A 25,366-nucleotide genomic window follows, 5' to 3' on the forward strand; every position below is an offset into this window, starting at 1 on the left:
TCCACCGATCGTCAGTCAGGCTGGTAGAGCACGCTGGAACGATTTAGACTTGGTGGAGCCGACTGGTTTCGTGGCGCGAGCGAGCACTTCATATGCTGGTGTTGTGTTTGTGTGTGGGGAACTCTGAATCTGACGTCTGGGAACGAAGAGCATTGCAGGCCATTTGGAGGAGATCTGTGATTTTTAACCTTTGCCTGTTTCGCCCCTTCCTTGAGTAAAGTGCTCAATCAATAAGATTCAATCAGTGTGATCTGTCAGCGTCACTGCTGACAATATTTGCATGCCTATAAAAACAATTATTGTTCTAATTCTGACACTGTTTGACAAGTGCACCAATGATATATCGCTCGGTGATTTTGTCGTCCTGTCGTGCCTCCTGTCCTCCCTCTGTCTAACTTAACCTCCCGCCCTCCTGTTTGACATCGTCCTCTGGTCGGACCTGTCTATCCATCCGTTCTCCTGCCTTTCTACCCGTCCATCAGCAGTCTGACTGACCAGATATCTCGGCCGCGGTACCAATTCATCGGCCCGACGGGAGGCCACTCCGCCTCTCCCCCCCCCCCCCGTCCCGTCCACTCTTGTGAGAGCACACGAACACTCAGTCCCATCTTCAAACACTGAACAGAAGCTATCTCGGTCCACAACAAGAGCCCACAGAAAGGGGTAGGTATGGCAAAGCGGCCGCGCCGTTCACAGCTAATGGAGCGATATTCTCGCATTAGAAGGAATTTGGAAAGAGGGCGGATAACCGGCTATTCTCATCCAATTGCGCATTGGCCGAAGGAGCTGTTACGGCGGACCGTTTACAAAACATCAGCGTAATGATGAATGATTGTGGTTTGTATTCTGTCGATAGGTCGCCAATCGAGTATGTTTTGTTGTCGCCTGATGGTTTTACCGTACAAAGAGTCGGAGGATAAATTTGTCATCGTCAAGCACTGTCAACTGTCAAGAGGACTTGACACAATAAGCAGTGTAGGAGCGCGCCTTTGGTCGGGCATGACTGATGGTGACAGCGGATTGTGTGATATAACTGAAACACTTTTGATCGATGACGAAATGAGTCAGCTCAATATGCTTCAACGTAGTCCAGAATCACACACGTCACTCTAGTGTTGAGTGTTCACGAACACAGGTACACTCAGGCGGCAGGTTGTCCTGCACGGATCCGACGTTGCTGCTTTGATAAAGCCGACCATTCAGACGGTCCATCAAGGCATAAGGACAGTAGGTGCCATGTGATATACCTCCCTCCCCGTGCCCCTCCGAAGGCGTCCCGGCCAGCCACTCGCTACACCCGCACGGCGCCGTCACCCCCGCTGTGACCCGGTTCACCTCCCCGTGTGCCCAGTGTCCACCCGTGTGGGTTCAGATGACACCGAGCGCCGCCCCACTCTCAAACAGGCTCGGCTCGGACGCTGGTCAAACATCTCAGCCCCGAGCAGCTCTGCTGGACGGCGGACGGAGACGCGTGGCTCACCGGGGCACGTGGACTGACGGGGCGAGTTTAAACGGAGGTGTGGCACGTGGCCTGCTCGGAAATCATCATGGGTTTGCAGTTGGTTTGCGGTAAGCAAGTACGAGTAGAGAGTAGAGACAATGGTTTACGCTAGTTAAAGGTGGAAAGCTTTATCCGCCTACCTTACCTACGGAAAAAGACATTTAATGTCATGTTTTGCACTTCCTTTCAACCGTTTGTGGGTTGCCTGTGATGCTCATTTCACCAAATGTTTTAATCGGGGCTCTTTTCGCGGAAACGTAAATAAGAGGTAGCAGATGGGTAGGCATGTATGTACATACGTGAATCGTGATCATGTATGGGCTTTATCCTCAGTTCTTCCGAACTTCGGGGCCTGCATCCTGCCTTGGCGTATTCGTTTAGCACTACTCCTCCATGCACTTCGACAATCAACTCCTCTTCCATTCTAGCTTGATAGGATGCGCTCTATCTCGGCCCATCCAACAGTAGCCAATAGCCATCCGTCCACTTCACGCCGTCCGATAAATGGTGATAGACCCTCGCCGCAGCGCTGCAGTCTCTGAGTGGCCGTCTGCCTGCAATGGTATACTGTCCCGCCGTACACGGAGACTGCAACGCGCCGTCGGCGGAAAGCTGACGGCGCGGCGGCCGGAGCGTCGCCAGTCATCCGATATTATTATCCGCGCGGCTCGCGCGCCGCCCGGTAATGGTGGGGTGAAATTGCAGATCACCGGCGGTCGTCCGTGCCGCCGCAGCTCGCGGTGCTGGTACTGAGCTGCAGCCCCAGATTGGCCGGTATTAGCGCGTCCGCCGGCCCGTCCGCCGGGTCCCGGCCGTCGCCGGCGGCTCTGCAGGTGTGCAGTTGGACTGTTTGTCGAGGCGGCGCCGGGCGCTGATTAGGTGTCGGTCGCCGCCACCGGCCACAATTGCTGCCTATCGGTGTCGGCTACCTGGGCCGGCCGGCGCTCTCTGCGCCTCTCAGGACGCGCCCGGCGCAGAGGCGGTCTCCTTCCGCTCATCAGCGGCGCCTAACGAGCGGCCGGGCCGAGCGAGCCGCCGAGCGCCGGGAACCGGGAACCGAGCGTCGAGCAGTGAACAGCAGCGCCGAACGGCGGCGGGCTGCCGGTGACGGCCCACGAGCGATGGGTTGGTGGACGGGTCGGGACAAGGGGCGCGGGGTTACAGCCCCGGCAATAGCGCCGCCAAGGGAGCAGAGTTATAGCGGCGGCTTGTGCTAAATGGGGTGGGTGGAATTAATGGGGGTGGCGAGCTGGAAGACGCGTAGTTAGAGCGGCTGTTTCGTCTCTGATTGAGATGTTTTAACTTTTATGTTGATTGAGATGTGAATAGTTGGTATTCACACATGTGATAAATTTGAAGAAAAAAGTACATAAATGTCTACGTTTTCTCTCGGCATTGTCATTTGACTGATAGCACCACGGGAGCAGAGTCTCCATGGCCTGATAAGGGTATTTTTGAGGCTATCAAACCATGCTATTTTGCTTCTCCGATTGCAAAGCATCAGCACATTCAATCAGACAAGCGTAATACAATTGTCCTCGTATATTTCTAGATCGCACACCTAATTCATGACACAGAACATGAGGATTGTGGATTGAGTGAAGAGAGCAAATCATAGACGACATAGCGGCGACCCAGACGAGCGAACGTAACACAGTGTAACTCAAACATCTCCCATTGACTAAGCTACCATCTGGCCGTGAATTCCACAATCGAGGTACGCACATCTCGCCGATTCGGAGCATCGCGGGCACTATTTAACGACCTGGCCCCTTCCGGGAGGGCCGGGCGGCGCTCAGTGTATCTGCGGCGGAGCTGAAAGTCGATCACGGCGGCACAAAGCGGCGCGGCAGAGCACAGGTTCATCGGCGCTTAAAGTCGGACATTCCAGCGATTGACAGCGCGGCGGGGGTCAGCCGCCCGCCGCCGGCCGCTTCTCACGGTCCCCAGTCGCCCACGAGGCGGTACAGACAATAAATAACACAACGGAAGCGTGTAGCCATAAATAACACGTGCACCGCGTAATTAGCCGACGCCGACATACCTTCACACTCAATCGACGACGTACAACGGTGTCGACGCAGCGCCGCCGGCGTCGGAGGCGACGCTCTCAGGGGCGGCTCGACGGCGGGCATTGACAGTCAATTTAGCGCGCGCCCCGGCCGCTCCGGGCACCTTTTGAGCGGCGGCGGGACACCTCGCACTGAGGCAGCTCCATGCAGATGTCGGGCCGATTGTCTTGCGTGGTCGAGCGGGGATGGGGGCGCAGGAGGGGCGCGAGCAGAGGGAGGGAGGGGACTCCGCGCGACCCCTTCACACTCAGGTCAGCAGCCGGGGACATCACATACTGCGCGCGCTTCGCCCTCCCACTAGTCCTCTCATCCGCAATAACAGAGAGGGTGTGCGCGTGAAAGCCACCACTGCTCGCGGAGTGGGCTGGCTCGGATCAGCCTGGTGAGTCGGGCTGTCTGCTGCCGCGGCCCGAGCAGCGCCGACCGGCCGGCCCGGCCGCCGCAGCCCCCAACGCAAACACTCGGTGGCACGGAGCGGGCCGGGCGCCACAATAGGTCGCCGGTGACGGCCGGACCGGCTGGTCGGTCCGTGTATTTGGCTAGCGTCGCGCCCGTGGCAGAACTGCGGCCGGTCGGAACAGGTGGGTGACCCGGCCGACAGCCGGTCGGGCGCAGCTGAGCGGCGACTGGACTGGACTGGACTGCTCGGCAGTCAGGGAGCCGCAGCTGACGGGGATTGGCTGCGGTGGACTGGTTACTGCTGACTGAGCTGTGACAATGAAAGCTCCAACAGTCAGCCAGGGTCTGTCGGCAGCCTTTAAATTACCTATAATTCACTGACCCGCTACCATGCCGTCAGTGGCGTATCGGCGGCGTCAGAAGCTCGCCCCATCCTCCCTCCGAGTCGGACGGCGGCGGACGGGTTACCAGCTGCGCCCCTGCAGCGGCAGGTACGAGGAGCACATCTGGCCGCCGTCGCCGCCGCCCTGACCCATACTCGACATGGTGGGCGTCATGCTCTGTCGGTACTGCTCCATCCCCGAGACCATCCCTCCGGGTGGAGACCCCATGGCGTAGTGCGGCTGCTGCTGAGGGGGCGGCTGTGGCGGCGGAACCAGGGAGCCCAGCCCGGCGTGCGAGGCGCCCGGGGACGGCGCGGCGCACGGCTCGCTGCCGAGGGTGACCGGAGGAGCGGCCGTGGTGGTGGTGACCGGCTCGACGCCCGCGCTGCTGCTGCTGCTGCCGCTGCCGCTGCTGCACGGTTTGCCGTCCTTCACCAGAACAGGCACAGCCACCCGGCGCGGCGAGCCGGCCTGCTCGCTCATCGCCTTCTCCTTGGCCTGCCGTTTGAACTTGTAGCGGTGGTTCTGGAACCAGATTTTCACCTGAAACGAGAGCGGCGCCCGCCTCAGACCAGTGGCCGCTGCCGCCGCGCGCCTCGGCTCGGCGTCAATACAGCAGGCCCAGCATTGTCGCCCCCGGTAGATTAGACGGGCGATTACGTTTTCCAGGCAAACAGAGCGCGCTGCGAGGGGGTTTTCGTCGGATTAGAGCCATTAGCGGCCAGTGAAGCGAGCCTGAGCCCTCTGTGTCCGACAGTTGTCTACCAAAAACGATATTATATGGAGCCGTATTTACCGAGCGGGCCCGTAAAATCGCGACGGAGGACGGCACGGGGCGGCGGAGGAGGCGCGGGCCGGCCGCACCGCCCCGGCCTTTGTCGCGGCCTGGGCTCGATTTAATGCGCGCTCTGTGGGAACCGGAGGTGGCATTCCGCGGAACAAACGGACAGCAATGCGCGCCCTGTGTTCTGACGGTGCGCCGATTGTGCCGCACTTCATAAGACGGTAGTGGAGCATGGTCAGAAGAGCGCAGTCTCAAGGATGGTCATATTTGAAGTGACAATGTGAGCCAGTGGTCGCAGTGACCTAGTAATTGGGATGAATTACGAGGAATGCCATTGGTATTCGCTCCTTGTCTTTGGAATGGCGCGGTTTAGTATGCACTGATCTGATCTAATGAATTTCAGGTGCGCTGCTTTTGAGTGAAAAATCGAGGATAAGAATGCAGAATATCTCAGGACAGTTTATGAATACGGACAAGTGGAAGAAAAAAAAAGAGACGAACGGTTTAGCCGTAGCCCGTAATACCCCCACTAATTCCAATATTCCACAATTGAATTCCTCAACGATTTGAACAGCTGACAATGCTAACTAAAAGACGCCCGGTATCACACTGACCTGGGTCGGGGTGAGGTGGATTAGGCTGGCCAGATGTTCCCGCTCCGGCGCGGACAGGTACTTCTGCTGCTTAAAACGCCGCTCCAGCTCGTACACCTGTGAAACCGCACACGACGAATGATAAAAAACACACATTTACTGAAACACAGAGCAAAACAATGATGACTTAGGTATAAAATAATAACGATGCGGTTAAATTTCGCAATTAGGCTGAAGGTTCTTGCCAACATACAACAGATGAAACTGAATTAAGGGAAACTTGAGACGAATGCTAACTTAAACGAATGCGTACAGGACACAGGTCCACCTGCTCGAATTATTCATCTCATGAACTCATATTTCAATAACCACATCATATCAAAGGCCATTGATAGCCGAATCAAGAACCAAATCGTTCAGCAGGGAGCCTACCTGCGCCTGTGTGAAGAGGACGCGCCGCTTCCGCCGCTGGCTGAGCGGGAACTGCATGGGCTTGGTGTCGGTGCAGGCGCCGAAGGACGCCATGTTGGACATGTTGACGTTCATGCCGGTCGAGCCCGTCATGAGCCGAGAGACTGCGGAGGGAGACAACAGGGTCAGAGAAGTCAACAAAGTTACGCAGGCAGATACTGTGGGATTTCGGAACATTACATTTTCCCAGTTTTAGTTGCTCCAGCCCCATGGATATATCGGTATCAGCTAATAACTAGCCCTGCCAAAAGCTCAATCAATCTTTGTATGTTTGACAGAGCAATTTTAGATATTTGTTATTCATCGTGAGACTGAGATTACTTTTATTAAACTACGATACTTTTTACAGAATTGCAATAAAAATCTAGATCTTATTGCAATAATGCCTACACATAATGCTGCATTTAATTTATGAATTTATCAATGCCCATGGGCGTCTGTTATTGCATGGTTCATGCCGGGACAGCAGCCCCACACGGTCCAGATCGGATCCCACCGTCCCGCCTGCACTGTCGCGTCGTGCCCTGAACCGTCGAGGGACCGGAGCGCTGGCAGCGAAAACACGCCGTACCGGCCGCCGCGTCACTCTGTAGCGACGGCCGCTGTTTTGCTTGAGAGCGGCTCTGTTTGGACAAGTGATTTGCCGGAATTAAGAGCTTCACAGGATTTATGACTGGATATGGCAGCGCCGCTGCGATGATGACGTCACAGAGACGCTGCGCCCCAGGGTAAACAGGGGACGTTGTGTCACACCGGCAGCGAGCACACTGCACGGGAGGGACGTGCAGACGCGTGGACATCGCCCATGTTAGCCGTCATTGAAATGAGTGGGATAAAGCTGGACTGATCCAAGCTTTCAACCTGCCGTAAATATAAAATATTTTATTTCTTTGATAGTTACCACTTACCAGTCAGCTGAAGGTAAGTAAGCATAGCTAAAAGCCTTTTCCCGTGAACTTTCTTTGAAGAAAGCTGCTACAAAGTACAGCTCATAGCATAATCAACAAAACGATAAGTGTAACTGACCGATCAGCTCCCCATTCACGGTCAGCCATCTTTCACCAACACCCCCGGCTTCGCTCTGCATTCCACCATCAAACTACGCCGTCCTCTACACTCGCTCCTCTCAGTTATCGTCACACCATTCGTGACCTCCCTCCGCATACCGCTCTTATTCTCTGACACGGACACGAGGTCGGCTGGCCGCCACCGACACCGTCCGCAGAACCCCCGAGAGGCGACAGCGGCGGCGGCGGCGGTGGCGGCAGCGGCGGCGGCAGCGGTGGCGGCGGCTCATCACACCGCTAACGAGACGCGATCGTGACCACAGCGGACGGCGCTCAAAGACGAGCCAGCCGAGCGAGAACGGATCGTGCCTCGGTGCCTCAGTGCCTCAATCGAGCCTGGTGGCAGTGTTTGAGATAGAACGAGCGGCACAGACAAGACGCCTCGGTTGCGGCGGCGGTGGTGTTGGCATAGGTGGATGGTTCAATTCGAGCTGCGATGCTGCGGAGGACACGCCGGGCGGCGACGGAGAGGTTGATGAATGGACTGCACAGTATCAGCGAACTGTGGCACGCCGATCGTGGGGAAGGGAGCAGCGGAGAGGGGTGGGTGAGGTGAGAGAGGGGTGCAATGCGGCGCGTGACACCCGCTCGACTTGCAGGAATGCGCAGAATGCGGGTCACTGGGCAGGACGCTCCTCTCTCAATGCTGTGGCCATTCAGACGCACGACAGCGCGCTCTTCACTGAGGCCGATTGGGAAATATTGAACGGTCACTGCCGGCGGCCGGCGTCATCCTCGTTTCATATGCAGGGATCGAACGGAGGCTTTATGTCGTGTCCAGGCCCGTGATGGCGAATATACGGCGGGCTGCTTACTGGGCGTGGCAGGAGAGGTGGAGGTGATATCGCCACTGCTGATCTAGTGCTGGTCGGTCGATTATTGTTAGAGTTATTTCACAGTGTTACTCTGCTAATCAATCGATTCAAAGTACGAGATAACAAGGGGATCTATGTAAAATAAGCCGAATGAATCACCTGTAGCTGAAAGTTAAGTAATATTTCACCCTTACGTCGTTCGAATATCCACCAAATACAAAAGTGGGGGAAAGTGGGGTAAGACGGGCACCTTAACTTTGGAGCCATTTTTCGGCCGGTTAGAAACATCATAGAAACGGGAAACTGACTGAAAACCTTTTTTAGACATTTTACTTCCATTTGCCAGAAGATGAGACTTAGATCTGATTCAACAAATAAACTGCAGCTATTTTTGCAAAACCTTGCAAAAACCCGTCTTACCCCACCCCATGGGGTAAGACGGTCACATGGGTAGGGCAAGACGGCCAGCTTCTTTCACCGATCAGCACAGCTCGCAACAAATGCCCGAGATTACCCGCATTGATACAGTCGCTCGTTGGTCTCAAGTGCTTCGGAAATGGCAGTATAAGACATTCGTAAGACATGTCAAGGCGAATGCTCGTATATAGGCCCTAGTTCAGAAGCCATGTAGAACCGTTTTCACATTCATTATTCGAAAATAAACTGTGCCGAAGGAATATTGCTAGCATGTCTTTGAATATCGGAATCGAACATATTCTTGTTAGAAATGCTTCTTTTTTTCCTACAGCAACAAAAATATTTTCACCATTACAGACCCATTGGATTCATAGTTGCCCGTCTTACCCCAAACTCAATGTCAGAAGTTCAGCACGATTTTTCTCTGTGGACAATTTGATGCAGACAAAGCAAATCCGCGGTAAATGATCACTAGTGGCATATGAGTGTACCACAAGTGGTTGCGAGTTTTTAACTCTATAGTGCTACACACAAAAGCTTGCACAATACATTATGGATGTTTTCAATGAAATGAGTGTTTTAAAGAAATAAAAATAAAAGATTATCGACTGAACACAAATTCACCAGACTTCAATGGTGGTGTGTAGTGGGAAAGGCAATTCTGGTCCTAATTTTTCTCGTTCGTAGCGCTATTGGTTTGGTCTGCAGAAGGGGTGCCCGTCTTACCTACCCTGACCGTCTTATCCCACTTTCCCTGCCTTAGTAATAGCCGGGTCTAGACATCTGATATTCCTCCAGAATCCACCCCGTCCGTCTAGTCTAACGTTCCCCGTCCCCGCCGTATCACCCGAGTGAACTACTCATCCTGTCCCGTCTTTGCCGAGCTATCAGCCTAACAAAAGAAAGCCATTCGTCGGCGACGTCATCATTGCCGGCCGAGTCGTCTCCCAATATTGCTCCACGCGCGCCTCTTATTTGCTCTGTCCAAACACGGGACCGTATACCCCGTCCGTCCCGGCCCGCCCTCGCCCCTCCCTCCCCCTCCCTCCGTTCCGTGCGGAACTCGGCCCGTGCGGTCAGCCAGGCCAGGACGGGGTGGGGAAGCAGAGCGGGCCCAGTTTTCTTAGCGCCCGCAGCTATCGACCGGCCGGCGATTACCGAAACGTTCCCCGTCCGCGGAGGTGCTCGACGCTAACGACGTAAATAGACATGGCCACCGCCGCCGCCGCCGCCGCCGCCGCCGCCGCCGCCGTCACCGCAGACCAGTGTTCGCCACGGGCCCCAAAATCCCCAGCCCAGCCCGGCCCGGGCCCATGGGTTCAGAGCCCGGCCCAGCCCGTAGCCCGCTCTTGGCAAATATTCCAAGCCCAGCCCGGCCCGGCCCGTCAAAAATAGCAATCTAGTTATTGTCTTAGTCTATTGCTATAACCAGTATAGCGCCTTTTGGGGCGACTAACGGAGCGAGCGAGGGGGTGAGTCTTGCACGTGCGAAATTTCGAGGGGGTACCTCCAACTGACTTGTGCACGGCACCCTACTGACCGGTTTCTAGCAATGTGCCAAATTTGAGCACAATCGGCCCAGCCGTTCTCGAGATCTGGGAGCGGCACCCTGCACGTGCGCACGTGCAAAATGGGTCCCAACTGACTTGTGCACGGCACCCTACTAACTGGTCCCTAACTGTGTACCAAATTTGAGCGCCATCGGTCCAGCCGTTCTCGAGATCTGGAAACGACCCCTGCACGTGCGCACGTGCAGCAGCACCCCAACTCTGGCACATGGATATGCAGTGCCTAGTGGGTGCCTACCTACATGCCAACTTTCAGCGCAATCGGCCAAGTAGTTACCGAGATATTGCAACAATTACAAAAGTGACACCTCTTCGTTTTGCACGTGGCACGTGCATAAGGGGTCACCCACATGCATCGGGAATAGTCCAATACTTGGTAGAAGGAATGAAGCTACCCTACAAAAATTACCGCATGTAAATCGGTCAAGTGGTTGCTGAGATATAAGCCTTGCAAAAGCGTCCGCACGGCCGGCCGGCCGGCCGGCCGGCCGCTCATACTCAGAAATTTCCGTTATTCTACGTAAGACTCCGCTCGCTTCGCTCGCTCCGTAATAAGCATGATTGATTACACTATTTTGAGAACAATTCAGTCGGGGGAGGTTTGGTCAATCGTTGTCATTTTTAGCACGTGCTATTTTTGTCACACGTGCTAAAAATGACAACGATTCTGCTATTTTTGACAACGATGAGGCCGATTTCACTCCTCAGCGAGGAAATGAAGATTTTGGAAAGATAAACACTGATTTTGGAAAAGAAGTGCTGCCACCTGAATTCAAATTGCATGAATATTAACATGGCAATCATGACTCCCTTCTTTTCAATGAATATAATCATTTCAAGCACCTATGGCACAAATTTTAACAGTAACAGCAAGCACCTCAGTCAATTAGGTCATGATTACACACCTATAAAAAGTTTACATGATTATATTAACTACATTCTATGAGTAAAGTTATCTTGCAAGCTAATGTGTGTGAACATTATCATTCATAATTGGTGACTCTAATGCATACTTGAAGGAAGTATTTGCCACATACTCTATACTTCCCAGCACTTACCAGCAGAAAAAAAGCTTGACTTATGGGAATTGATGAATCTGTCTGGGATTGACCTTGCTGTTAAATTCACTCCATAGATGCTGCAATATCAAAAGCCTGAGAAAGCATACAAAATAGGTGACACTAACTTTAGCACTGTCTTCCCAAAAAAGAGAAAATCCATCCGATTATCAGCAAAACTGATCTTATCTATTTTCAATTCATGCCCACGTGTCAACCGAATCTCTGTGGACAACTATCTGCTACTTTCCTTGCTATTTTATGTTCGGCTCTTTTCAAGATATGGATATCGCTAGCAGCGTAAGCAGAAAACATGGTGAGCTTGAAATGTCATTGGATACTTTTGCGACTTTTACGCATCATCATCATCAATCGAAAATGAGAGAACACTTCTTGATTGTCGCAGCTGCGGCAGGTAGCGATTCTGACCAATTGTATAATAAAACATATAGGTATGATCAAGTTTTTGTTTTGTTTTTCGTTCGAGTTTTCAGACTTCGTGATTTAGGTTTTATTTTTTATTTGTTTAACTTTGTTTTCACCTTGATACTTACTTAAACAACATATTTATTTGATATACTGTTGTGTATACTACCTAGATGCCGCCACATAAACATAGCGCCGCCGCCATGATTGCAAACTTTGTTGAGAAGCCGAAGGGGCTGGTTTGTGTTGTGATTTATTTTGACAAATTTATGGACATTTAAAGAAGCTTTCATCGCGAAATACTCTGTAGAGTTCCTCGTTACTTACAGTGTGTTTTGTGAGTATCCTTTTAAGGTTCTGTTCGTTAAAATGCCGTCGGTGAAGGAAAAAAGACTGTGTTGGAATTGTCTCACTATCGCCATATATAAGTGTTAAACTTAATGTAGCCCTGTAGCCCACCATTGTTGAGTGGCTTCTTAGTTTTTGGAGTTGCAGTGCTAAGTAAGTTATTCTGATGACTACATTTTAACTTTTATTACAAACTAATGATGCTAGAGATTCTCTGATCTTTTTGGTTGCGGAATTTTTATGAAAACCCTCCTATGTGTGACATGATGTGATATTGGATAATTCTCAAGATTCCCAAAATTCAATATAAAGTAGGTTTTCTTTCACATTGCTTAAATTTGGTTTGGTTTTTGTATTTTCCCAGTGGGTTTTGTTTGCATCAGTTTCCAAATTTTCTTAAATTGACATTAATCGCAAAACCCATAGTGCACAAAGCTCTTGGCCCGGCCCGTCCATAGCCCGTTAACTAATGATATTTGGGGGCCCGGCCCAGCCCGTAGCCCAGCCCGGCCCATGGCCCGTTGGGCTGGCCCGGCCCGTGGCGAACACTGCCGCAGACCGATCGACTGCCGGCCGTATAGGCTGGGAGAGTGTGACGGATAGCTGACTGCTGGTCAGTGTCTACCGGGAAATGATGGATGGCTTGGAAGTTGGGTATTACAAACGACTGGAAATGACGGCCGACCGAACGTCATGCATGGTGCGAAGAAGAGCACAAGTTTTACTCTGGTCGTCTGTGTCAATTAATCAATATATCATTTCGGTGTATCTGGCACTTTGTTGCAATTTTCATTTCAGTATCGCGTTGCAGGGTCTGGTTAAAGTTTTGCTATGACCTGACAGGGGCAAAGCGGCCACCCGGTATTTTAGCCATTCACAATTGGTGTTAACTCCAGTTATTGGTTGCCAATTATCGTTCTCTTCACGGTCGTTTGAATGAGCCACACCGGAGTTTCAGGTCCGTCGCCATTGTTCTGTGATAAACTGAAAAGTATGTTTCCAAAGTGTCTTACTATTTTTACGATTTATAAATGCTATTTTACTCCATAACCGTTTGTAATTTTATTTAAGCGTTCTTGTTTATGCATTGTATGGTTATCGTACCAGTCTTCTATACCAATCGTAATCTTTTTGACCCGCTAATGGCTGAGCTGGAATGTTTTTGTCTCGGACGGTACGCGCGGGACAAAATCGACGGGGCAAAGTGGCAGACCCCCATTGGCCTTTTCGTGCATGAGGCAACTATCCTGTTTCTCATATCCGGGCAAGGAAGTCATAGATGTTTACTTTGCCCCGGGGGTTGGGGCAAAGTGGCCAACATGCATAGGTGTAAGTTTTGCCAAGTTGTCCTATACAACTTGGCAAAGCAAAAAAAAAAATGTATGTCAACGTCCTTAGAAATGAAACGAAGTTGAAATGAAGGACAATTTAATAGGAATCATGTTAACATAAAAAGAATCATTCTCATTTTGAAAATGAAGCGTCGGCATAGAAACAAACAATAGGGTGGCCGTTTCGCCCCGAGCTCCCCTACTGAAGATCGCCGAGGTCAGCTGTCATTCATCTCAATGAAAATAAACAAAACTAAAAATTTTGCTCAGCATTTATATGCACAGAGTAACAACGAGAAAAAACTTTGTGGATGAGAAATTAGACATATACAATATACATGAGAAATGTATGCCTACATACCAGATACACTCCCCATCTAAGTCATTAGATCGTCGTTGTGCCATACATCTAGGAGTGAACTTCTAGTGCAAAAATAACTGGACTTTTGTATCTTAATATCAGAACGTTTCATAAAATACCTATGGCAAAATGAAGATGAAAAAATTAAAGGCGAAATAAACGGGTAGTTTTTATCCGTTGCAAACACCTTAAAACTTTCTGATTTTAGGCGCATTTTGTCTAAATGGGACGGTTAATTCCATTGATTGCAGTATAAAACGTCGTGTTGGTAATTCACCTCTGGCCATTCGGGTACACTGCCGGATCTAAGAGGAAAGGGCATTTGGGGCATCTGCTCCCATCCGGAACGTCCGAGAATGATACACATACAGTCTTTTGTGGTTTTCCTCACAGAGAAAGAAAATCAATGAAAAGTTTGCTGTTAACTGCACAACAAAGCAAAAGCAAAGCGATATTGAAAATTGAAGAACGTTTTCGCGCATAATGTTCCACGCAGCGTTCAACACCACCTTTCTGGGCCCGCCACAGTTCAATAAATTCATATTTACTCCACAGGGCCTCAGCCGAATTAAAAATTGCCATATTTACTGTGACCAATCCACCTTGTTTCTCACGCCGGCATTGCCCTTCCTGTTACTCTGGGAGGTATCCAGTACAGAAATCACTGAGCTAGTTCTATCGGAAAATCCACCTTTTGGCATGTATAATGTGTATCGTGCAGTTTAGGAACATTATTGCTCAGGTATACGAGGTGCGGCACCAATACCTAATACCCAACGTCATGCATTATCTATGTTCATTGTTAAATGTTTGATCTTATTCGAAATTCGAATCCCCAGCTCGATGAGGTCGGTTCCGGTCCCTTTTTAGCGCTTCGTATGTGTCATGCAGCATATCAGACCTCAAACCTTACAGCAGTGGTGCATTCGGCCCATTCCTTGCTTCACATCAATTTTAGCTCTTGATGCGACTATCCAGTTGATACTTATCACCGAATCTAACCGTTCCCCACTAAAACATGGACCGCACCTCTCTCCGTCGTAGGTCGTCTGTAAATATGTAATTTGTATCTACTTACCTGACTCACCAGCATTTGGTGACCTGTTACCTGGCCCAGCTGGCACTAACATGACCACCTGTGTCTTACACACCAGTGTCTGAATTAGAAAGTCTATCCTATTAGTGCCTAGCCCATTGGCCTAACCAGCCAGTGACTGACTCGCCGGTCTGTGTGCCCCGAAATGTCGTACTCTGGACCTGTCACCGTACCCCATCGCCGTACTCTGGATCCGCCACGGTACCCCGTCTTTGTACTCACTGGCGAAGCGCGGGTCTGTGGGCGTGCTGTACCATCCCGCCGATGTGTTCCGCACGTCCGTATAGTGGCCAAAGTCGCCGGCGTTGCAGTACTGGGTCTGGAACGCCGCCGCCGGCGCCGACAGCTGCGGCACGTGCATGTGCGCGTACGGGTTGGTCATGTTCTGCTGAGTGCCGCGGTAGACGGGCGATCCGGCCAGGGGCACCAGGCCCGGCTCCAGGGCGGCCGACTTGCGGTACACCTCGTCGTACGGGTACAGGATGTCCGAAACGGAGAACGGCGTCGGCTTGGGACTCAGGGTCATGTCATTGGGGTCGGCCGGGTCCGCGTCGCCGGGCTCGCCGGGCTCGCCGGGCGCGCCCAGCAGCGGAAAGCTGAGAGGATCCACTCTGGGCCACCGGGAGCGGTTCTTGAGACAAGCTGGAGGCCACTCGCTGCTCCTTGCAGACGCGTCACACCGCACGACGATTTTTTCCGCGGCTTCAGGTCCTCCACGGTACAAGCAAAACACACCGAGAGCTCGAAGTGCTCTTCACTGGCTCCTCTCTCGAGAACAATCCAAATCTATCACAATTTTTCGGTAATTTGGATGGTCGTTCACTGGCTCTCCGACGACGATTAGGGGCGGGCGCTCGCCGGCGGCCGCCAATCAGCACACGCCGCCCGCAGCCCCTCGCGGCGATTGGTCGAGCGTCATTGATTACGTCGCCGACTCCGCCCCGCACTGGGGGAGGGGCCTGTGGCCGGCTGCCCTTTGTACGCGCTGAATCGCGCCCGTCCTATTCATTGAGTTTCTTGCGAGTTCCTCTGCAAATGCTGATTACGCGCACAATGGCCGGAATTAATGACGCGACGATTGACGGCGGCACGGCGGCACGGCGGCGGCGGCGGCGGCGGCGGATGGCTGCCCGATTCGAAATGAGCCTCTCCGAAGCGAGCGCCCCCTCGACCGATGCGCACCCCGTCACGAATCAATCGGTCTGTCGCGGACAGCGTCACGCCCATGCACAGCTCAGGCCCCGCGGCACCGGTCTGGCGGTGCCGCGTCACCGTCGAACCCCGACCTGCGGGCGTCCCGTCGCCACCGCCGCCCTCCCCTCCCCCTCCGACGGCAACGTCGGCACCGACATCGGCGGCGTCGGAGCGCGCGAGGGCCTGCGCGGAGGGTCCTCCAGTTTGGAGGGCGACCGGACTGGATGGCCCTCCAGCCTCAGAGCGCCCTCCTCCGCAGTCAACGAGACTCAGGGGCCATCCAGGCCCGGCGGGCGCCGATTCTGAATGATGCTCTTGGCGGCGGCGGCGGCGGCCGGCTGCATGCTGCCGATGCGGGGCTCAGTTGGGCGCCGGAGCTGCTGTCGCCGCCGTCCCGCTCGCCGTCTCCCCCGGGCGCCGCTGACCCCCTCTGACCCCCGTGGACCCCCGCTGGGTCACATCGGCGGAGTGAGTCGTATGTAGTAGAGTGAGGGTTAAAAACGCCCAACATGGCCTGTCGGACGGCCGGTGCACAGCGGGGCCCAATATGGGTTCAGTGAAGAGTGAAGGCCCCGTTTGGGCCCCAGGTCACGGTGGCAGCCCTACGGGGGTGACAGCCGAGCCTGAGGGTTCCCCGGTGTGCGGAAGGGGGTCGACTGATCTGTGGTTACAGTCGGTGGTGAGAGGGTGGGGTGCGTGCGCGACAATGGTGTCAGAAGACCAGGACAGCATGGCGGGGAGCAGCGGCGGCGGCAGCAGCTGTAACAACATCACCGGCGGCAGCAGGAGCGGCGGCTGGGACATACATAGGCAGCGGTGGCGGCAGCGATGGCGGCGGCGGCGGCCGGGACGGGAACTCCAGCAGCGGTCAACCGTCCACCGGTCAACGGCCATGCAGCCCAGCTCAGGACCGGAGCGGTGACTCGGGTAGAAAAAGTTACGCTGCAAGCTGTTGCTCAATGAGCTTCTCTGTTCATGGATAGCAGAGAGATGCTGTGGTAAGCCCTGAACAGAAAACGTCCGTAAGATCATCCATAAGATCGTCCATAAGATCAACACTGGCTGGATGGAGATTCGGTTATTAGTTTTGTTAGGTAGCTAGGCCGTTACCGGTTACGTTGCTAGGCTTTTGGGTAAAAGCGTTTACCTTTCGGCTATAAAATCAAGCTTAAGCAATAGAAGCATCGAAATAAATAAATTGGATTATGAAAGCAGGGAATATCTTACTGTTACCCTAATTTGCATATTACCAACATGTCTCATTCAATCCCCGCTTGCGTTAGGTCTTGATTTAATATGTAACTCCATTGTATTTTTTAAGCACTACGATGCGTCCAACTTTGAAACTGTTTACACTGCGCTAATTTCAAACGCTAAAACGTTTCCCAAACCAACGGTTAAAATCCTTGGCAATAATAATCACTTTCCGCCTCAAACACGCTAGTTAAAGCATTAGGAACCAAAATGGTCCGCCCACTCACCCAGAAAATAACACAACAAGCGGGGCGTTTTACTCATCGGAGCCGGATTTTGCGGCGTCTCGGCGGGGCGCACTATTAGGAGCAGGCGTTCCGGCGATACGGTAAAACCGGCCGCGCTCGCCGCTCGAGTCGGTACGCCGCGCTCCTGCCGTCGGGGACAAATTCTGGCGATAAATAGGTGAGGTGTGGTGAGTCCGACAACACCATGCTTAAAATAATTCACATCATCTTTTTCATAATTCTGGGGATGTGTTAAGTTTTGATGGCGATCATTTTAAAGCAAGCATCTTTTAGAACGTCTAAAATGCAAGTTTCGATGCAGTGCATTCAATGATCTGTCAAATTGCCGAGCCGTTGATTTTGGTACAGTTTGATCTCCAGCAGACATATTGGACTGCACCCAATCACGATGTTACAGCTTTTATTTTCGTTACTCATATGCATATTCTGGATATTTGGATATTTAGGTTAAGTCTGCGTCTAAGGTCTGTGTATACATAGGTCTGCGTTTAACGTTCGGCTTTATTGCTCTCCTGACTCCCGCCCTAAAAACGTTAAACGTTTAAAATCTGAAAGCTCGTAGTTGGTGTATCTTAGGTATCTGGCTCTTTATTGTTAGTTTATTTTATGCTTACAAAAACTCACAATCTATAATTCTTGCGCAACTGTGTGCGCTCAGGCCGCTCAGCATCATGTTGGCCATCTGATAATGGTGTCAGACCGCTCAAAAGTCATATCGCCCTCCAAAATCACGTCATTTTTGTGCTAACGTCTGCAAAGTTTCCGATTTATCTCCTGCGTTTTGCTGTTCATGGAAACAGCGCAAAAGTTAAAAGCGGGGAAGGTGAATTTCCAAGACTCATTTAACATATAATGGCCATGGGTTAAATTATCCATGAAATCTGGTAAAGATTGAGCAATGCACTTAATTTCAGGTTCATAAATAGCTACCAATTACCATCGATATAAATCTCTCTCGCGCAATGTCCAAAGTCCTTACCCATGATAGAATCACCTAGCACTACATGGTCGGTCCGTTCAATGCTGGCCTTGTTCAATGCTATCCTGCGCCTATTTCTACACCACCAACAGTTCTTGCTTTAGTTTCCTATCCAAATGACGGGAACGATCTTAGATCAGGATTCACCTTCATGGAGGGAAAGACTTAGTTTCTTCTCGCAATGAATCTCTAGCGTTAAAACTTCCCCACCAGCAGTAAGCAAAAGCACCTATAGGTACGGGAAAACCGGCAGCCCCTGAGTGCTGCGAGCGGCGGTGGGGCCTCAAACGGCGAATCGCCGTCGGCACCACTAAAGCGCAGATGAACGCATTTAACTCATTTACCAATGTCGACTAGTAGGTACCCATCAGTTTGTTTAGGGAGTATTGCATAGATTTCGTTTGAAGCCTCAAAACACATTGCTGATCTCCGTCAGTCACTTAAGTAGGTACTTATTTCGGGTGAACTTCAAATTATCATGTGTGGAGTTCGCAATTCATACTCCACCACCTCACATTTCATAGATCACCAGCTTGCATTTCATAGCTCCCGGCTCACCAGTTCAAAAATGCAAAAAGTAAAAACAAGTGTTAAATTTTCACTTTAATGAAAAACAAAATGAGCAATATACAAGTGTTAAATTTGTGCAAAACCAGTCCTTTTTGCCGTTTTAACCATCGAACTTATGGATGGTCGGATAGATCTATCAACTCGTTTTTATGTTTGCTTGGCGCATAACTCGGAAACCAACTCATAGAGCTACAGTGCCCCGGAAAGGCGCATTTGATAGCCCTATTGACGCTCTTTCTGATTATTTCTCTCAGATTTGACCTAAGGTGAATGCTTATGCCTACAGGTAACAGGGGGCACACACTGCCAAATTAGACGATTTCTGCGGAATGGTTTTTCTGCAATAGCTTTTTACTCAAACCTTGCACGAGCTAACTTTCACCGGCATCGTGCTTCTCTCGCCAAGACGTGTCGAATGAACTATAGGTACTTGGACCTTGAAAGGTCTTTTGATCTCAATTTGATTTGATTTGATTTGATCTCAGGTCAAGGTCATGACCTAGCCGAAAACATTGTGTAGCACAACAGCCGATCTGTATCATCAAGATGAACACAGCTAACGCGTTTTCACCTAGCATGCCTCGATCAAAAGTTATTAGCGAAAAACGGTTGCATATCTTTCGTGACCTTGATGACCTCAGGGACTTAACCAGGTTTCACGGGTGCCATTTTCCGGTTCAGTATGTCATGTTTACTTGTACCTTGGTGTTTAAAAGTGTCTAGAATGACGTTCGCCCAGAAGAGGCGCCTTTCAATTTTCTCCCCTTGACTTATCATAGAGAAGTCACAAAAGTGACCGGACCTTAGGTCACAGATATCAAGATTCTACGATATTCATTTTGTACATAATGTTGCTTTTACCAATCGCTGAAAGTTTCAAAACGATCCGTCACTCGGTGTAGGCATTGGCAGGCATTGACACTTTTTATGATGAGGTCACTTGACGTGACCTGGTGACCTGACCAGTGACCATGTGGAGACCTTGGTCTGAATTTTTCACAACATGTGAAGAAAGGATTATAATGAGGTGTGCCAAAGATAGCGACCGCCTTTTTAAAGATATTCGTGAAAACCATAGGGGCGTATTCAAACCCCCCCCCCCCCCTCCCCAGCAGGGCAAGGGTCAAGTAAATAGGTATGTACCTGCAGACTGCAGAAAAGTGTAAGTGGCACGATCGGTCCCTTTGCTCCGGAACGCCGATGCAATTTTGAGAAACGGACTCGCTCGTGATGTGCACGACTTGCTTATACTTATGGCTATTGCAATTTAAAAGTGGGATATTCGAAAGCTTATTGGAATTTTGGAAGAAATATTTTTGCATCTCAAAACAACCTCAACACCATAGTTTTGTATAAAAACCTAGTTTCAGTTGCTCAAAGGCGGTGAGCCCGGCGTTGGATAGATCGTGTGGTGGGTCCGTGGCGTCATTCATAGCAAGCGCTGCTTAGCCGGGCAGCCGGGCCCACAGCCACCCATTCATCCATTTGGACATTTTTACAGGATTTTTTAAGTGCAGGGAAAATATTGTTAAATTCATCCTCTGAATAAATAAGCATTTATGAGAGCAGCCAGGTATGATCGCAATCTGAAATCTGAATCACAAAAACCACGTCATACCACGTAACGTTATACACACCATAAAACGATTGCATTACGATCGAGATGCACGGCGTTAGGTACGTAGTCAGTAGATTGCAATTTTTGGCATATATTTTTTCACTTCCGCGACATGGTGATGTTCATTAAATTCATTCGTCGGGTTAGAGGAAAACTACGTAGGTATGGATTTAAGCTGAGGCGCTCCGATGCTTCGAGCCGTATAGTTCAAGCGCTTAACAATTTTTATGAAGATCCGAGTGATTTTGGGACGTATATTAGGTACCTATTGAAATAATAATCCCTTCTCCAGGATGACCTGAACCGTATCTCAGATTGGGCCGAAACATGGAAACTGTCTCTTAATACATCAAAGTGCAAAACCATGTCGGTCACGCTTAAACGAAACCCTGTGCGATATGTATACACCGTCGATGAAACAGTTTTAGAAAAAGTAGACACAATGCGCGACCTTGGTGTGATTTTAGACAGCAAACTGACCTTCAACGCACACGTCGATTTCATCGTTTCTAAGGCTCGCCGTGCTTTAGGTGTGCCCATGCGTTCGTTTCAGTTTTGTCATGGACAGAATGGGCAGTTGAACGAAGGGGCCGTCATGGCCGCATACTTTGCTAACGTCCGTTCTGTCTTAGAATTTGGATCCCAGATCTGGTCAGGCGCGGCAAAAACACATCTGGGCAGGATAGAGCGTGTACAACATAAGTTCCTGTTATGGCTTAGTCACCGCACTGCGAACAGGAGGATGTCGTCTGACCTCTCATATGACGGACTGCTAGCGCTGTTTAAGTTGCCATTACTCACATCTCGCAGGCTACCTACAGCATGACATTACTCTGTTATATAGTATTATTAGAAGTAGATGTGACTCCATGTACCTTTTAAGTTGTTTTTCCATTCGTGTGCCATCAAGAACTACTCGCTACCGGGCCAGCTTCTTAGAAGTTTGGCTGCTTGCCGATTAACTTGCCCTCGTACGATGCAAATCACTGACAGTAGCACAACAACGGACATATAAGTTTAGAACAGTATTCCAAATTTAATAAGAGATTAAAAAATGATTTTCATATTTTACATTTGAAATTACTTTGCATTTCGTAATAGGTCGTGGTCGAATGTCAGGCGATGGTTCAAGATTCCCTCTAGCTCTGAATCAAACCACGCCAAATGCGAAACACTTTTTTTCTGAGCCCTGGACACGGCCGGTTCAGAGACGAGCTGCTGTGCCATTTCGGGGCCGATTCCAGCCCTCCCTTCACTACCCCCTCCTCCTTGGAACACCCACGGCGGGCGTCGCCGCGTCTCGTCGCCTCCGCGCCGAATCGGCCGTCATTACCTCATCAGGCCCGCGTCGCCACGACGTCTATTGCGGCGTTTATCGCAACGGTGGCCACTTTGGGCCACAGACGCGGCGCTGCGGACCGGGCGGCGGCGCGGGGGCGGCGGGCGACCTCACAGCGCGTCACAGACGCCACATCGTGAGCGGCGCGGCCGGCCCGATCGGGAACAGGAATGCCGCCGCCGACAGCCCGGAATGCCGGCTGTGTGTGTATGTGTGTGTGTTTTGGTATCTGGCACCGTCACGGTGGTCGTGAGCGACACGTCACTTTGGGCGTCTCGGCGTCGACGGTGGTCGGCGGAGACGGTATCTAAATGGGACGGACGGAGAACATGCCAAGATGGGAGCCGCAGAAAAGGCAGGGCGTGAGAGTGACGAGTTTTCTGAGGAATGTGTGTTATAATGCTGCTGTGGTCACGGGCCACCTGCTTAGTAATGGGAGAAGGAAAGGTGCTGGATTGTGGGTGAGACCGATCCAATAAAAATCCGATCAGACCGAGAGGCGTGGGAGGGAACGGTACCAATGAATGACGCCGAATCAGCCAGCATTGAAACGGGATTCTCGCGAAACTAAGTGGTTGTGGCTTGTGAGAAGAATGTTAACTACCAAAATCTAGAACATCTTGTCAGGAATTGCCGTGGGATAAATCCAAACGCATTTTCATTGTGGTCTTTTGGGTACGTTTTATTTTCCATATCTGCTTCCGATTATTCATTTCCGGTGATTGCCCAACGACTTTACCGCTTGCACAAGGTGAATCTCTTTCAAAATTAATCAAGCAAGTCCATAACACTAAACAACAAACATCAGAATGACCGATTTCTTCCGTTTTCCCTCTAAATTCCTGCCGTTCTTTCCAATCCACCGTAGTGCGTGAGATGTTAAGTACGGCCTCACTTCCCGCCCGATACCTCTCCCCGTGGCTGTCCCTCCCCTCCCTCCGTTCCTACGGGGAGCCGATGATTACGGCACTAATCCTCCGCGCGCCACCCACGCTCTGAGCGCACGCCGGCCGGTAAATATACCATCTCCGGCACCGGAGGTCCCTGCTAAACTCGCACCAATCGGCCTGTCAGCGCGCCGTGATCGCTGAGGGGGAGGGGATGAGGTAGGAAGCCGAGGGGAGGGAGGAAGGTGAGCGGGGCCGGGGAGATATAAGGAGGATGCAACTAGGTGATGTAGACTGGTGAGGAGATTTCGCTCACTAATCAAGCTTTGCTATCATCCAGAACATTAGGTATGTAGTAGGTATCTGCAGTTATTCATTCATTTATCTCGTTCTGTTCTTCTCGAACTTCATGAGAATCGTTCGCGGCATACGGTAACCACGAAACACAATTACTTAGCAGCATAAAATGGCCACCGTTTAAGCACCTCACGCGTTTCATTGAGGGTTGAGAAAGCCAGGCAGCCTCTCGCCCGTACCAGGCTGGCCAGCCCGCCACGTGCGTCCACCGTCACAGTGCCCCTGGGGATGTCCTCTGTATACCATCTCTCTCTGACGGGTGTTGGATTGAGCCGGCGGTATTCCGTCCGGTCTGACGGTGTGTTGACGGAGCGGGGGCGGCCGGCGCGTGCCTCTGTGTGCGGTATCACAACAGAGGGCTGACCACTGGCCACCCCACCCCCGCCGCCGCCGCCGCCGCCCCCGCACGGCAGCTAAGCCGGGGTTATTGTAGCCGGGATTATACGCCGGGACGGGACGGGAGAACTGTGCGGGTGGGAGGGCGAGCGGCTTTGTTCGCGGAGATCGGTCGCCATCCGGTGTGTCCGAGGTATAGGGAGATGGACGGATCGACGGGCACAGGTGTCGCGGTGGTATTTAAATCAGGGGGAGAGCGGGAGAGGGGATAATAACCACACATACCTGCTCCCGGGTGGGCCGTTTAAAGGGACAGGAAACGGAAGATTCCGCAGAAGGAAGTGGGGTCCAGAGTATGTGGTATGTCGTCTTGTGGTATGTCGCAAAAATGAGTCGCATATTTGATGTGCTTTGCCAAGAATGCAGACTTTATTTAATGGTTTCATGCACCGCATTCCTTGAAAAATGGGTTAGCTGGTCACGCTGGAAATCTGAAGCCTTTATAGCAATTTTAATCCACGCTTTATAAAAATCCGCATTACGCCGAAATTAAAACCGAGTAGGTATCCAGCACGCTCTTCACTCGGCTACGCTCCATCACATTCTACTCTGGCCCCGGCCCAGCCTTTAGAACGCGACGTAACCAAGAAGACACCCGACAACACACCAACCCTTCACCTGTCATCGTCACCACGGCACCTGTCCTGGCCCTGTTCCCTGACGGGTCACCAGGTCACGTGGGTCACATTCCACGCGCTCCAGACGCTCCTCCAGCGTCACCTCAGCTTCCGGCGCCACCGTGACTCGGCGCACGCTCCCGCTCGTGTTTGTATGTGTGTGTGTGCGTCATGTCTGCTGTCTGTCTGTGTGTCATCTGTGTGCCAAGCGGTGCGTCATGTGTGTTCATACGTGCGGTGAGTGCGTGCGAGTTGACTGGAGAAATACGTCAGCCGAGAGCAGGCGTCAGAGAACGGGTACAAATAGTTTGCGCTCCACTCGCGGCGCGTTTCGGACAGTCACGGCGCGCAGATACAAACACGGCGCAGATACGTCACGAACGAACCGCCGCAGTCGACCGTTACACAAACGGTAGGCGAAACAGGAGAGTGTCTCTTCCGACGACTCACTTCCGAGGCTCGTTTCATAGAATGTAATGAGGCAAACTACGATCGTATTAATCCCCTACTCGGAATGGTCTTATCGGAAAAGCCAGTAACAAATGACATAATAGTATATTTTAAATCAACCAGAAAGATGCGACTTTTCTCACATGCCACCCTAAAATCAGATTGTCGCTTTCGACAGCTGGCATCACTGGAAACATATTTTACCGCTCCAGTTTATCACGCCGGCCGCCGCCATTCGACGAGCCGTCAGAGCTGTGGGAACCTGCGGACAGATGCTGAGTGCACCCATCGCCTCCCCATGACAGATGGTCACCGGGCACCTGGCACCTGCACGAGTGCAGAGCTCCTCACTCGAGGGCCGCCATGAGTGGTCGCTCTTCACAGCGCCGGCGACTACCGGGCTCCCGTGGTAGCCGGGCGGACGCCGGGCGCCATCGACTCATTATTTGCGCTGTGAGATCACCTTTGGCGCCGGGTGCCCAGTCACCGGAGGATCGGTTCGCTGTTGGGCCGCTCGCGCCTCAGCCAAGGGCAGCGAGCCGAGGGGCAGCGACCTCATATCTGCATGAAGGAAGGGGGAGTCAGTTGTCCTGTTCTGCATTGAAATAACAGATCCGTGAAGAAAAAAGTTAACAATTTTACAAAAAAAAACATGGGCCTGGCAGGTTGAAGCGTTTTATTAACATTGACTGATGCAATAAAATGTCCGTGGTTGGCCATTTCAAATTAGCGGAAACAAATCTCTTAAGATATGACGTTTTCTTGCA

At 51.6% G+C, this 25,366-nt stretch overlaps 2 protein-coding genes across 2 annotated transcripts in view; both read right to left on the bottom strand.

The window, feature by feature from the left end:
* Nucleotides 1–3,028: 3,028 nt before the first annotated feature.
* On the bottom strand, nt 3,029–15,831 carry LOC122373179 (homeobox protein Nkx-2.1-like). The gene is made up of 4 exons (XM_043351014.1): nt 14,913–15,831; nt 6,165–6,307; nt 5,754–5,849; nt 3,029–4,898 (listed from the first exon to the last, which is right to left on the bottom strand). The coding sequence occupies exons 1-4, from the start codon at nt 15,214–15,216 to the stop codon at nt 4,437–4,439; spliced, it is 1,005 nt and encodes a 334-aa protein (XP_043206949.1). The 5' UTR covers nt 15,217–15,831; the 3' UTR covers nt 3,029–4,436.
* An 8,857-nt stretch (nt 15,832–24,688) lies between these two features.
* The window catches only part of LOC122373184 (HAUS augmin-like complex subunit 3), a 42,738-nt gene continuing 42,060 nt past the window's right edge, over nt 24,689–25,366 (bottom strand). The window contains exon 4 of the mRNA XM_043351020.1: nt 24,689–25,160. The gene's annotated coding sequence lies outside the window, so the exon portion shown is untranslated. The remainder of the gene's footprint in view (nt 25,161–25,366) is intronic.

Source organism: Amphibalanus amphitrite, unplaced genomic scaffold (genome assembly GCF_019059575.1).
Source record: "Amphibalanus amphitrite isolate SeventyFive unplaced genomic scaffold, NRLGWU_Aamphi_draft 001456F_arrow, whole genome shotgun sequence".
NCBI classification, from domain to species: domain Eukaryota; kingdom Metazoa; phylum Arthropoda; class Thecostraca; order Balanomorpha; family Balanidae; genus Amphibalanus; species Amphibalanus amphitrite.